This window comes from Pantherophis guttatus, chromosome 7 (genome assembly GCF_059756535.1).
Source record: "Pantherophis guttatus breed Tessera chromosome 7, ASM5975653v1, whole genome shotgun sequence".
Lineage (NCBI taxonomy): Eukaryota > Metazoa > Chordata > Lepidosauria > Squamata > Colubridae > Pantherophis > Pantherophis guttatus.
In genome coordinates, this window is record NC_142069.1 from 57793934 (window position 1) to 57808784 (window position 14851).

At 43.1% G+C, this 14851-nt stretch overlaps 1 protein-coding gene across 2 annotated transcripts in view; it reads right to left on the reverse strand.

Annotated features, from left to right (window-relative positions):
- ZNF277 (zinc finger protein 277) overlaps positions 1-14851 on the reverse strand; it is a 136142-nt gene that overhangs the window by 40626 nt on the left and 80665 nt on the right. For both annotated transcript variants that reach the window (XM_034408857.3, XM_087874163.1), the window contains one exon: positions 2013-2104. In XM_034408857.3, coding sequence (XP_034264748.1) covers positions 2013-2104 — 92 coding nt within the window. The remainder of the gene's footprint in view (positions 1-2012; positions 2105-14851) is intronic.

Sequence of the window (14851 nt, forward strand, 5' to 3'; positions counted from 1 at the left end):
ATTCTGATTGGTCGACAGTGTTGTTGTATTCTGTTTGGCTGATGACGTAGCTGTATTTCGATTGGGTGGAAGCGCTGTTGCTTGGTTGTGGGTCAATGGATAAGTTATGCTGGAACTGGTGGCAACACAGGCCACCTTTGATCTATGGTTTATATTTTGTGTTAAGATTCGTCTGTCTATGAGAGCAGGTTTCCAAATAGTAGGCAGACAGGAAGTGTCATCACTTTATTTATACAATATGGTCTTTTCTCTATTTCAATGGCCTCTCTGATTATTCTGCCATTGAGATGTTCTATTTTTGCAACTGTTTTTGTGTTATTAAAATTAATATTATGTCCTGTGGCATTTATGTGTTATACTAATGATGATGTGTGTTCTTTCTTTTGTACTGAGTTTTTATGTTCCTCGATGCGCACACTCATTCTTCTGTTGAAAACAATGGGAAAGCCATCTTGCCCTATATAAAAGGAACAACGGATAAAATTAGCAAAGTACTGCATAGACACAACATCAAAACCATATTTTGCACAGATAGAAAGATATTGTCTATTCTGAGAAACCCTAAAGACAAAATAGAATTAGAAGATCAAGGCATATACGAGATCCCATGTGCTTCCTGCCCCTCAGCATATATTGGACAGACCAACAGAAGAATGAGTGTGCGCATCAAGGAACATAAAAACTCAGTACAAAAGAAAGAATACACATTATCATTAGTACAACACATAAATGCCACAGGACATAATATTAATTTTAATAACACAAAAACAGTTGCAAAAATAGAACATCTCAATGGCAGAATAATCAGAGAGGCCATTGAAATAGAGAAAAGACCATATTGTATGAATAAAGTGATGACACTTCCCGTCTGCCTACTATTTGGAAACCTGCTCTCATAGACAGACGAATCTTAACACAAAATATAAACCATAGATCAAAGGTGGCCTGTGTTGCCACCAGTTCCAGCATAACTTATCCATTGACCCACAACCAAGCAACAGCGCTTCCACCCAATCAAAATACACCTATGTCATCAGCCAATCAGAATACAACAACACTGTCGACCAATCAGAATACACCTTTGCCTCTTTTCATAGAAAAACATCAGTTACGATCACACAGTTTGCCCATAAGCACCAAACCGAGAACATCAGCCAGAAGATGATGAATGCGATTTCGTCGAAACATCGCTACTACCCTTTTAAGGATATGTTTACAATTACATGGGAAGAAACCCGAGATATTAACTGTACACACATACACACACACACACACACATACACACACACACACACACATAATGTAATAATATATAATAGTAATATAGTTACTATTTATTTAAATAGTAAACATATGTTTATAAAATACTATTAAACATATTTTATGCAGCCTCATAAAAATGACTCTTAGTGGCTCGCATACATAGAAAAGAACCTGATATCAAACAATCCCGTACATAAATAAAAACACAGCAACACTGCAAGAATAGAAATAAAATAAAAGATGACAATATGAAATCCAATTGGAAGAAGGCTGTTTGAAAAATCTTGGTTTTTTGGAGTTTGGTGAGAACAGCAGAGAGGAGCCAGTCTGACAGCTGCGGCGTGCGGTCCTCAGACCCCCCCCTTTTTTTAACCTTTTAAAAGCATTTTTTTACAACCTATTCGCCTGAATAGGTTGTAAAAAATGCTTTAAAAAAATAAAAAAGTTGGCCAGTCACATTACCCCCACCAAGACACACCCACAGAACTGGTAGTAACGAATTTTACATTTCACCACTGATTACAATTAACCTATTGGGTAAAGTCAATGGCTAAGGATCAACAAAAGCCAATAGCTGTTGAGTTATGTGGTTCACACCTTTGCTATAGGCAACTACCCTAAACTGTAAGCATAATATAATAACAATGTCTGAAAGCTGTTCTGTGAAACCCCATCTGAACTTTCCCCAATTATACAGCATCAGGATGTTCATGAACATAAAAACATACTGTAAAATATTCGGTACTAACCTGTTACCCAAAAAAAGCTGGTCACAAAACATGCATATGCCATGAAAATCTGCATCATATCTTTCTTGCTGCTGTTGATCCAGAATATCTTTCTATTGATTGAAAAACAAAATATTCCATCATATTTTTAATAAGAACCTGTTGCAAATTATTCCTAGAAAAAATCACTTTAATTCATTCACTTAAACCATTCATTACTTCATTAATCATTTACCATCTTTTACATGTTTTCTTCCATTATAATATCATATTGCACTGTGCTGAACTATATACAACATATTCTTGTAATATATTGTATAATATGTGGTGCAATATCATTTGACCATTGGAAAAAACATTTTGCTGTTATATATATATATATTTTCTGAGGTTTTCGCGGGTGTTTGTATGTAGGTCTTTGGTTATTCGGGTTTTCTCCCACGTAAAATTGGAGGTTTCTTGGCAACGTTTTGACGAAGTCTCATTTGTCATCTTCAGGCTGGTGTCTTCGGCTTCGTGCTTCTAGGAGCAATGTGTGTGATCGCAGCTGTTTCTTCCTTTTAACTGCCAGTGGGGGTGTGAACTGATTGGGTGGGAGCTTGGCTGTGTTCTGATTGGGTGAAGGTGTGTTCTGATTGGTTGGGGGTTTGGCTGTGCTCTGATTGGATGGGGGTTGGCTGTGCTCTGATTGGATGGGTGTGTGTTCTGTTTAGGTGGGGGCTTGGTTGTGCTCGGGTTAGTCTGAGTAGCAGGGGGATTTGAGCTGGTGAGCTGTGTTGCTGTTGTTTGGCTTCGTGTTCGTGGCCGTGCCACCTCTTCATGGTGGGTGTCAGTCTGCTTCATGTATGGATTGGAGGGGTTTAAAGTGGCTAATGATGCAGCTGTGGTCTGGCTTCTGCTCCGTGGTCGTGCCTCATCATCAGTGTGGGTTTGAGTCTGCATTCTGCGTGGATGTATGGTGGTTACATCCTGTGTGACTCTTGTGAGTGTGGGTCTGGTGTCATTCTTTGTGTTAGGGACTCGTTTGTCAATAAGGGCGGGTTTCCAAATGGCTGGTAGGCGGGAGGTATCATCTCGTTTATTTACGCTGTGTGGACGTTTTTCTATCTCGATGGCTTCTCTAATTATTCTGTTGTTAAAGTGTTCAGTTTTGGCGATTGTTCTGATCTTTTTAAAGTCAATATCATGTCCTGTGGCTTTGAAGTGTTGGACCAGGGAAGAAGTTGGTTCCTCTTTTCTGACTGAATTCTTGTGTTCTTCAATGTGTGCACTTATTCTTCTGTTGGTTTGTCCGATGTATGTGGTGGGGCAGGCGGTACATGGGATTTCATATACTCCTTGATTTTCTAACTCAATTTTGTCTTTGGGGTTTCTTAGGATAGTAGATATTTTTTGGTTTGTGCAGAATGCTGTTTTGATGTTGTGTTTGTGGAGGATCTTGCTGATTCTGTCTGTGGTGCCTTTTATGTATGGGAGGAGGGCTTTGCCGTTTTCTTGTTCTCTGTCTAGGATTTTAGTGGGGGTTTCTTTTTGGATTAGGTTGGTAATCTTATTTCTTTGGAATCCATTAGATATTAGTACGTTAGTGAGAGTGTGTAGTTTGGTTTTTAGGTGTTGTTCGTCAGCTAAGCGTTTTGTTCTGGAGATGAGTGTCTTGGCTACGGAGTTGATCTGTGCTGGGTGGTGGTGTGAGAGTGCATGCAGATAGCGGTTTGTGTGTGTTTTCTCCTGGTAGATGCTGTGTCCTAGGGAGCCATTGGATTTTTTGTAGACTAAGACATTCAGGAAGGGAAGTTGGTTGTTCGCTTCTGTTTCATGGTGAACTGTATTTTGGGGTGTAGGCTGTTGAGGTGTGTGAGGAAGTTGTCCAGTTTTTCTTTCCCATGTGGCCAGATTATGAAGGTGTCGTCTACGTATCTGAGCCAGAGTTTGGGTTTGTGATCCGATTTTTCTAGAGCTTGGGTTTCAAAGTGTTCCATGTAGAGGTTAGCAATGACAGGTGAGAGCGGTGATCCCATGGGTGCTCCTTCTATTTGTTTGTATTTTTGTCTGTTATAGATAAAGTTTGTGTTGGATAGGCAGTGGTTGGTCAGATCTAGGATGTGCTTGGGGGGGTTATATTTGTTTTGGATAGCTGTCAAGGCTTCTTTGATTGGCACTTGGGTGAAGAGGGATATGACATCGAAGCTTACGAGTAGGTCGCTGGGCTGTAAGTTTTGTTACTTTATGATCTCTATGAACTGGAATGAGTTTTTTACATGTGAGTTGATGGATTCTGCATAGGGCTGTAGTTGTTTGGCGAGAAATTTGGCTAGGTTTTGCAGAGGTGAGCCTATGGAGCTGACTATGGGTCTAAGTGGGGTTCCTTCTTTGTGTATCTTGGGGAGACCATAGAGCTTAGGGCATTTGGATGATTTCTCTTTGGGAATGATTCTTTGCTGGATCTCTTTGCTGATGGGAGAGGCTTTTATTTTGGATCTAGTGGTTTTTTCCAGGTAAGTGGTGGTATCTGTGTTTAGGGGTTTGTATGTGGAGTCTTGGAGTAGGTTGGTTAATTTGGTTTGGTAGTCAGATGTGTTCATAACCACCGTGGCGTTTCCCTTGTCTGCTGGTAGGATTATTATGCTAGTGTCTTCTTTCAGGTTAAGTAATGCTGTCTCTTCCTCTTTGGGTAAGTTGCTTTTGGGTGGCTTGCTGGTGCAGAGGATGTTGGTGATTTCGAGTCTGATTCTGTTAGCGTCGTCGGGGTTGACTTTGGTCAGGCTCGTTTCAACTCTGCATATAATGGTTTCAATGGGGATGTGTTTGGGAGCGACTGCAAAGTTGAATCCTTTGGAAAGGACATTGGTTTCGGCTTTGGTGAGGATCCTATCTGAGATGTTATGCACTGTTTGTTTCATGTGTGGCTGTGAGGGGGGGAGGGGTTTGTTTCTGGTGTTCTTGTAGTCTTCGGAGTTTGTTAGTGTGTGTGTCTATCTTGAGGGTGGTCTGTGTTTCGGCTCTCCAGACAGTGAGTTGTTTGGATTTGTCCCAAAGTGCGGGATGGATCTTGTTGCTGAGTTTGAGGTGAAGTGTGAGGAGATCTTTGTTGATTCGGTCTAGGGGGAATCTTTTTGTGTGAACTTCACGACGCTAACAGAATCAGACTCGAAATCATCTGACCCAATAATTGAGAAAGCAACAGCAGAGGAACCATCTTGAGAGACTGCACACGTCTCACCACATTCCGGATGATGACCAGGCGTTCCTGAGAAAGGAAGACTAGGCTGGATAAGATGTTGATTTGTGCACTGAGGTGGACAAGGTCGATAGAGGGAGTGAGATGACTCTTCTCCCAGTTCACGGTGAACCCATGTTCCTGGAGCATCCTCATTGTTACCTGGAGGTCGAGTTCCGCCTGTTGGGGTGAGTAAGAGCATGCGCGAAGATGGCGGCTCGTAGGTGAAGCTCCGATGCCTCGGAGGAGAAGTAGGGCTTACTGAGGACTTTTGGGGGGGCCGAATATCAGCTGTTGGCCCCCGCCCAGCAAGAGGAATGTGTGGGCAGCCTGTCGCGAGCTTTTGAGCTCCCCTGGATGATCGGCGTGGGCGGCTGGAGCCGAAAAACGCCGCGAGGCTATGGCGGAGGTGAACGGGAGGCTGGAGCAAGGTCGGGGCGGCGCCGGGTTGCCTTGGCGTCCCCCCCAGCGGCGCCCTCCCAGTGTTGGCCGGAGCGGGGAGGGGTGTGGGGAGACAGCGGCTCGTTGGAGCGTCCCCCCCGGAAAAGCACCCCGATATGGTTCCCAGCTGTCAGCAGCGGCCGCGACGGTTGGAGCGGCGGCTGCGGCGGCTGGGGATGAAACGACGGCCGCTTGGGCGGTGCTGGGTGAAACGGCACTATCCTGGCTGTTCTCAGACCGACTTTAGACCTTTTTACCAGGGTCGGTTATTTACTGCGGAGGGAGGAAGGGAAGAATGCAGTCTAACTGGTTGCTGACTTCTGAAGACCCCTGAAGACCGGGGCTTAAAGGGGATTAGAAGACCCTATGGAGACTGGGGGTTTGGCAAAGTTGGGCGACTGGCCTGCCTCCCCCTAGCCTGTATCCATTTTCCCCTCCCCGCCGCGGCCTGGTTATGGGCGTGGGCGGGGCCGTGGCCATTTGATCTGGACCTTATCTGCACCGGCACTGGACTGCATTGGACTTATTGGACCCCTGACCTGACCTGACTATAATTGACCCCTGGTTTCCGGCTATATCATCAGTCCCAGTCACATTTACAATGCCTTGCTATGTGGAGAGGCTTAAGCCTGGGTGTGGTCACCGAGGGAGTCACCTTGCTGTTATTGCCACTGAATTAGACCTGTCGATACCAGCCGCCGTGAGAGGGTGGCTTGGTCATTGTTTTCTCAGGACATCGGCTTGAGACTCCTCTCCACTGCCGTGAGAGGACAGTGGAGCCCCGGTTCTGATCCGCGCCAAAATGGTGAACTGTCTCTCCTGGACTTTTAAGTGTACCATCATTGAATCCTTAGCTTGACTCTATTTCCCCAGGTGAACTTGCAGGAATGTATTCACCGGCTGAGCTCTTTGCCTTGCGAGACTCCCCCCTCTCGCAAGCCTGGCCTTCCATTTTATCGAAGGCCTACCTCGATGAAGGGCTTTGGAACTCAGAGAGGTGGCATGTCGCGAAGAGGGGGTTGAGGGGTTTTTTATATAAAGTTTTAGCAAATGTCTTAAGGGGTTCCGGAGGGGGGGAGGGTTGGATCAGAAGTAAGGCCATGGGTATGGGGGATAACCCACTAAGGGGAGGGCCAGGTAAGGCTATGGAGCACGGCATGGGGGGTGGGGGGCCCGGGGTCAAGAGGGGGGATAAAGTTCATCCAGATAAGGTTTTTACCATCAGTACTGTGGGTGGGAGGGGTAGATATGGCGGGAGCAGGGGGCCATATCGTGTTAGGGGAGCGCGCGCCCGCTGTCTTCGAGCGGTGGCGCGCTCCGGCCCCCAAAGCTCCACTCGTTTTCCAGGTGGCGCAGATCCTCAGGGCCCTGGCCTCCGTCTGATGTTATGCAATGCCAGGTTTGTAGTAAATAAAACCCCCCTCATTTGTGATCTTGTTCAGGAGGGGGGAGCGGACCTGGCAGGTATTACGGAAACCTGGTTGGGCCAAGAGGGGGGGGCCCTCTTGTTGAAATGTGCCCACCACGTTTCCGCGCATTCCATCAGCCGAGGTTGCAGGGTAGGGGCGGGGGGGTAGCGGTTATTATTAACGAAGGTCTGAGACCGAGGGAGGCCACTGTTCCTCAGACGGCCGGCTGTGAATCCCTTCTTGTGAAATGGGGCCACGGGGTTCAGATGGGTTTGCTGATCACATACCTGGCTCCCTGCCATGTGGCAGAAGCCCTGCCCGAGCTACTCAGTGTCATCGCCACGGTGGCAGTTGAGACCCCTAGGCTTATGGTCATGGGGGATTTCAACTTGCCGTCCGTTGGTGAGGCATCTGAGGTGGCTCGGGAGTTCATGGCTTCCATGACAGCCATGGACCTGACCCAGTTAATTCATGGCCCTACCCACACGGGGGGAAACACGCTGGATCTGGTTTTTGTCTCTGGACAGTGGTTGAGTGATCTCGAGATAGGGGATATAGTCATGGTCTGATCACTCTCTCCTTCGTCTCGACCTTTGAACCACTACACCCCGCCGCAGGGAGGCGGAGCCGGTAAGATGGTTCCGCCCCAGGCGCCTGATGGAACCGGATAGGTTCCAGATGGAGCTTGGGCCATTCCCTGAGGCTCTGGCACACGCCTCGACTGGAGACCTAGTGGCCGCCTGGGATAGGGCGGCCGCTGGAGCTCTGGATCGGGTCGTGCCTTTGCGGCCTCTGACCCGGCGCTGATCTCATTTAGCTCCTTGGTTCACTGAGGAGCTGAGGGAGTTGAAGCGCCGGAAAAGACGCCTAGAGAGTAGTTGGAGGGCCAGTCTTTCTGAATCTGACCGGACAGTGGTAAGAGCTCATATTAGGAATTACCTAGTGGCGATAAAAGCAGCGAAATGTAGCTATTTTGCTGCTCTTATTGCATCATCAGATAATCGCCCGGCCGCCCTGTTTAGGGTGACCCGCTCCCTGCTCCACCAGGAAGCGCGGGAGGACCCCTTGGAGGGTAGAGCCGAGGATTTTGTTCAATATCTGTATGACAAAATCGTTCAGATTTGGGAAGATCTGGACTCCGACTGGATAGTCTCAGGGGGAGGGACTGGGGCAGGTCTTGAGAATGTTATCTGGGATGAGTTTGATCCTGTGACCCCTGAGGACGTGGACAGGATTCTGGGTAGACTGAACGCGACCACTTGTTTATTGGACCCGTGTCCCTCCTGGTTAGTGCTGGCTTCTCGGGAGGTGACACGAGGCTGGTTCCAGGGGATTATAAATGCTTCGCTGGGTGAGGGTGTCTTTCCTGCCGCCTTGAAAGAGGCAGTGGTCAACAAACAGCGAACCTATCTGAACCCTGAAACTTGGAAACGCAAGTATCAGCGCTTTGTTGACTTTTCAAACCGAGACAAATTTGAGTGAGTGAAAGTGCTTTGAAAAAAAACATGGCGCTTAGCCTTAAAGTTAACGAGCCAATGAATGTGGATTGGTGAAGTTATTTTGTGTTACAAGTTTCCAAGTTGTTGCAAAGTTACTTTGTTTGCTATAAGAGAAGAGAAGCAAGTGGAAAATTTCTCCCTTTTTAATACTGGACTTTGTTTTACTTTAGCTTTTAACTGATTAAATCTGGGGGACTTTTTTAGAAGTCTTTGTGCAGGAGGGAAAGGAAAAGGAACTTCCCCTTTTAGAAAATCCAGACTACGTGGCAAGATGGCTTCAAAGAAGCAGGAAGGGAAGGCAGCAGGGGGGGGATCCCCCACACATAAACAAGAAACGCAGCCTCCCTCTGCACAGCAGTTACAGACCCAGAAAAAAGAATTTGATGTGGGAGATTTAAAACAATTTATTTCTAAAACTCTGGATGATAAATTTTTAAAATGTCAACAGGAGATAGATGATAAACTTCAAAAATCACATCAGGAATTTATGCAGGAAATTAATGAAGTTAAAGATATGGTGAAACAGAATCAAAATAAGGTGACCAAAAAAATTTCAGAAGTGGTGTCTGGCCTGGCAGAATTTATTGGGAAAGTTGATTTTAAAGTTGAAGAATTTAAATCAGAAGTTAATGTCAAGATGAAAGACAATGATTATAAAATTGATGAAGTTGACAATAAAATGCAGAGAATTGAAGATGAGATTGTTATGATACAATTCCGGGCGATGGAATTCGCCATACGGCTTCGGGGAATTCGAGAGGGGGAGAGACAGGATTTGAGACAAGTTTGTTCTGAAGCCTTGGCCAAGATTTTACAAGTTAATCCTGATGTGGTATTTCACAAAATAGATAAAAGCTATAGAGTGAACTCTTGGGTGGCCAGACAAAGACAACTGCCTAGAGATGTGGTCATATATTTTACAGATAGGGGAATTAGAAATGATATCCTGCAAAAATCTTTTCATACTTCTGTACAAGTGGGGGGTTCACGACTTGAAATCTTTAAAGAACTACCTCCTAAAATGTTGAAAGCCAGAAAAGAATTTGGTTTTCTTGTTAAGGAATTGAGAAATTTACAGATACCCTTCCGGTGGGACGCTCCTGCTGGGATAATTTTTAGATATAAGGGAGAAGGATATCGGTTGAATACCGTGGAGAAGGCACAACACTTTTACACTACTATTCTTAAGGAAAGAACACCATCTCCACGTACATCCACAGTTTTGGAGATTAAAGAGAGTGAAGAGAGGCAATTGCAAGAACAGTCTAAGCAGGAATTAGAAGTAGTGCAAGGTGCAGAAGGAGGTTTTTTGAGTGAGCCCTTGTTTGATTCTTCTCCAATTTTGGATTTGATTCAGTTGACTGAAGTTAAAGATCAACGTATAACTAGAGCTCAATCTAAACTACTTAAACAAAAGCAACAACAACAACAGGAAAGACAAGACAAGAAGGCAGTTAAGAGTACTGTACAAGAGAGTGGAGCGATGGGAGGAGCGAGATCGAAGCTTTCGGATGATCTTCAAGCATTTTGCTCTGTGCTCCAGAAAGAGGCTGATGACCTTTAAGTGTTTATCTTGGAACGTCAATGGGTTGAACTCAGCACAGAAAAGGAAGAAACTATTTACATATTTGAAACAATTTAATAATGATATAATATGTCTACAAGAAACGCATATTACAACTCAAGATCAAAAATATTTGATAAACTCAAAACTAGGAACACATTTTATATCTTCAACTTCGCAGAAAAAGAATGGTGTGGTTATTTATGTAAATAAAAAGTTAACAGCTAAAGTTATAGAAGCAGATCAAGATGGTAGGTTTGTAGCAATTGAATTGTTTACAGCAAATGGCCAAATTCTTTTGATTGGAATTTATGCTCCCAATCAACAACAGGACTATTTTTATAAGATGTTACATACTAAAATATTGCAATGGGACTATAGATCTATTTTAATTATGGGAGACTGGAACGGAGTAATTGATTCTAAACTAGATAAAAAGAGTTTGGCAAAGTCTAGAATTAGACTACCACAGACTTTTTTTGATATGAAAGAAGATATGGAATTAAAAGATGTTTGGAGAATACATAATCCAAAAGAATTGGATTACACTTTCTTTTCTGATAGACATAGATCCTTTTCTAGGATTGATTTTATCCTGTTGTCAAATGATCTACTTGTTAAGACAAAAAGAACAAAGATTTTTCCAAGAACTTTGACTGACCATAGCCCTGTATGGATAGAAATTGAGATGGATAAGGTTGAGAGACGTTCTTGGAGATTAAATGAGAACTTGTTTAGATATGAAAAAAATACAATAGAACTTAAAAAGCATTTGAAAGAATTTTTTGAAACAAATTTGAATAAAGGTACCCCAATTGAAATTGTTTGGGACGCAAGTAAAGCTTATATGAGAGGGGTACTTATCTACATGAACTCTAAACATAGACTGTTCCGACAAAAGAAAAGATCTGAATTGGAAACGGAAATAAAGAATAAAGAACAGTTACTTATTAAAAACCCAACAGATGAAAGAATACGAAGTGCTATAAAACTTTTGAAAGACCAATTTCAAATGCTTATGGCGGAACAAGTTGCAACAAATTTACAATATGCGAAGCATAATACATTTTGCAACGCTAACAAACCGGGCAGATGGTTAGCTTACACACTGAGGAAAAAACAAAGTATACGGACTATTGATAGTATTGATATTGGAGGGAAAGAAATTTTTCAACAAAAATTAATTAAAGAAGCTTTTGTGGACTATTATACCAAACTATATGCCAAAGAGGAGGTGCAGAATGGACTTATAGAAAAATATTTAAATGATAAGAGAGTTACAAAAATTACTGATCAACAAAAGGAAAGAATGAATCATCTTATAACAGAGGAGGAGATAATAGCAGCAATTAAACAGTTAAAAACAGCCAAAGCTCCTGGCACGGATGGTTTGACCGCAGTGTATTACAAAACTTTACAAGCTGAAATGGTGGGACAACTTAGAGATTTATTTTGCAATATTCAACAAGGGGGTAAAATACCCCCATCATGGACAACTGCTTATATATCTTTGATACCAAAAGAACAAGTTGGTCCTAAAAAACCAGAGAATTATAGACCAATATCTCTTTTGAATACAGACTATAAAATCTATGCGAAAGTATTAGCCAACAGGTTGATGCCAGTAATTCAAAAGGTGATTCATGAGGATCAAGCGGGATTTATTGAGGGCAGATATATGAAGGACAATGTAAGGCAAGTAATAGATTTATTGGAATATCTTGATAGGAATAAACAGACTCCTGCAGTGCTGGTTTTTTTGGATGCAGAGAAGGCCTTTGATAGAGTGGATTGGAATTTTCTACTAAAGACTTTAAAAAAGATGGACTTTGGGGACCAATTTATACAGGCGATTTTAGCAATTTATCAAGAGCAAAAGGCACAGATTATTATTAATGGAAGTCTGACGACAGAGTTTAAAATTGAAAAAGGAACAAGACAGGGATGTCCGTTGTCCCCACTTTTATTTATTTTAACATTGGAAGTCTTGCTAAATACAATACGGGACTCTAAAATTTTGAAAGGCATAATGATAAGGCAAGAGGATTATAGAATAAAGGCATTTGCAGATGATCTGGTTGTTACCCTATCACAACCAATGGAATCAACAATCCTGATGAAGGACATTATACAAGACTATGGTAGAGTTTCAGGTTTTAGACTGAATTCAAAAAAGACTAAAATGATAGTTAAAAATATGACACAAGATCGCAAACATGAGCTTGAAAGGAGGGCAGGTTTTGAAATTGTAACTAAGGTAAAATATCTTGGAGTCCAGGTTGCAGAATCAAACATGAAATTGTTTCAAAATAATTATGAGGTGTTGTGGCGAGAGGTTCAGAAAGACATGGAGACTTGGAAAAAGCTGCAACTGTCTTTACTTGGAAGAATAGCAGCAGTTAAGATGAATATTTTGCCAAGATTTCTGTTTTTGTTTCAAATGATTCCGGTGCTTAAAAGTGATAAACAACTGAAAGTTTGGCAGTCTGGTGTGAATAAGTTTGTCTGGAACGAGAAGCCGAGAGTGAAATTGAAAATTATGCAAGATGTTCCAGAAAGAGGAGGCCTTAAACTCCCAAACCTACAGTTATATTATGATGCAGCAGCTTTAACTTTAACAAGTGATTGGTTTGGAAGTAAAAAGACTGGAATATTGAATGCAGAAAGTTTTGATCTTGAATTTGGATGGCATGCTTATTTATTTTATGACGACAAAGTAGATAAAGTATTTAAAAGTCATATACTTAGAGACTCTTTGATGAGAGTCTGGAAGAAGCACCGACTCAAATGGGATTATAAAATACCGCTATGGCTGGATCTTGGTCATACTTTGTGGAATACAAATATAATGTCACTCGGGGGGTTTTTATATAAAGAGGTTCTTTTCACAGATGCGGGCAGATGGCAGCTGAAGACATTACAGACACTGTTGGATGAAGGGTTTAACTTAACTTGGTTACAATATAATCAATTACAACTGAGATGGAAAGAGGACCAAAAAACTGGTATTATGTTGCATGAGGAAGAATTGGTTAGACATATAAGAGAGAAAGGTCCAATGCATATTAAAAGGCTTTATAATGTTTTGTTAGAAAGAGATTCAGAAACGGAATTAGTTAAAGATTGTATGATTAAGTGGGCACAGAATTTTGAAGAACCAGTGATGCTGGAAACTTGGGAAAAAATTTGGGTTCAGAATGTTAAATTTACACAGTCGCAAAACCTGAGAGAAAATTTTTATAAAATGTTTTATAGATGGCATTTAGATCCTAAAAAGTTGTCATGTATGTACCCTAATGTTCAGCCAAAATGTTGGAGATGTGAATGTTTAGATGCTACGTATTATCATGTTTGGTGGACCTGTAGGAAAGTTAGGGCTTTTTGGATAAAAATTTGGTGGGTCATGCAGAATGTTTTGAAGAAAAACATTCAATTTTCTCCACAGTTGTTTTTATTGGGTATAGTTAAGGGTTTTACACGGGGTGAAATAAAACTGATATTGTATATGATAACAGCAGCAAGATTGTTGATAGGTAAATATTGGAAGAATGAAGCTTTGCCCACTATCGAAGAATGGACTTTGAAGATGGCTAGTTTTGCAGAGATGGCGAAGATTTCAGCATATTTAAAAGACTGTCCACAAGAGACTTATGAATGGGAATGGAAAAGGTGGATAGAATATGTTCAGAACAAATACCAAACTAGAAAGTATCAAATAGCTTTTATTTGAAAATAATGTATTAGAAATATTTTAATGTAAAGAGACAAAGAGGAAAAATTACACAGGGGGAGGGATGGGTTCAAGCTTATATATCAGTGTTATTAGTTATGAGTACATAATAGGGAAGTCTGGGGGGGGAGGGTTAGGGAGGGTTAGGGAGGATGGGAAGTTTGGGGAGGGAGGTGGGGGGGGGGTGAAAAAAGGGGTGAAAATGTAATTGTAAAACTTTTGCAATAAAAAAAAAAAAAAAGAAAGAGGCAGTGGTGAGGCCTCTCCTGAAGAAGCCTTCCCTGGACCCGGCAATGTTGGTAAATTATCGTCCGGTCTCCAACCTTCGTTTTGTGGCGAAGGTTGTTGAGAGTGTGGTTGTGCAACAGCTCCCCCAGCACCTGGATGAAACGACGTATCTGGATCCGTTCCAGTCGGGCTTCAGGCCCGGGTACAGCATGGAAACGGCACTGGTCGCGTTGGTTGATGATCTCTGGAGGGCTCGGGACAGGGGGTGCTCCTCTGTCCTGGTCCAGTTAGATCTCTCAGCGGCTTTTGATACCATCGACCATGGTATCATGCTGCACCGGTTGGAAGAGTTAGGGGTGGGAGGCACTGTGTTGCGGTGGTTCTCCTCCTTTCTCTCTGACCGGTCGCAGTCTGTGTTGACAGGGGGACAGAGGTCGACCCCGAGGCCCCTCATATGTGGGGTGCCGCAAGGGTCGGTCCTCTCACCTCTCCTGTTCAACATTTATGTGAAGCCGCTGGGCGAGATCATCCGTGGTTTCGGGGTGGAGTACCATCAGTACGCTGATGACACCCAGCTGTACATCTCCATCCCGGATCACCCCAACGATGCCCTTGAAGTGATGTCCCGGTGCCTGGAGGCCGTACGGATCTGGATGGGGAGGAACAGGCTCAGGCTCAACCCATCCAAGACCGAGTGGCTGTGGTTTCCGACGTCCCGATATAGCCAGTTGACGCCATCACTGACTATTGGGGGCGAATCATTGGCCCCCAC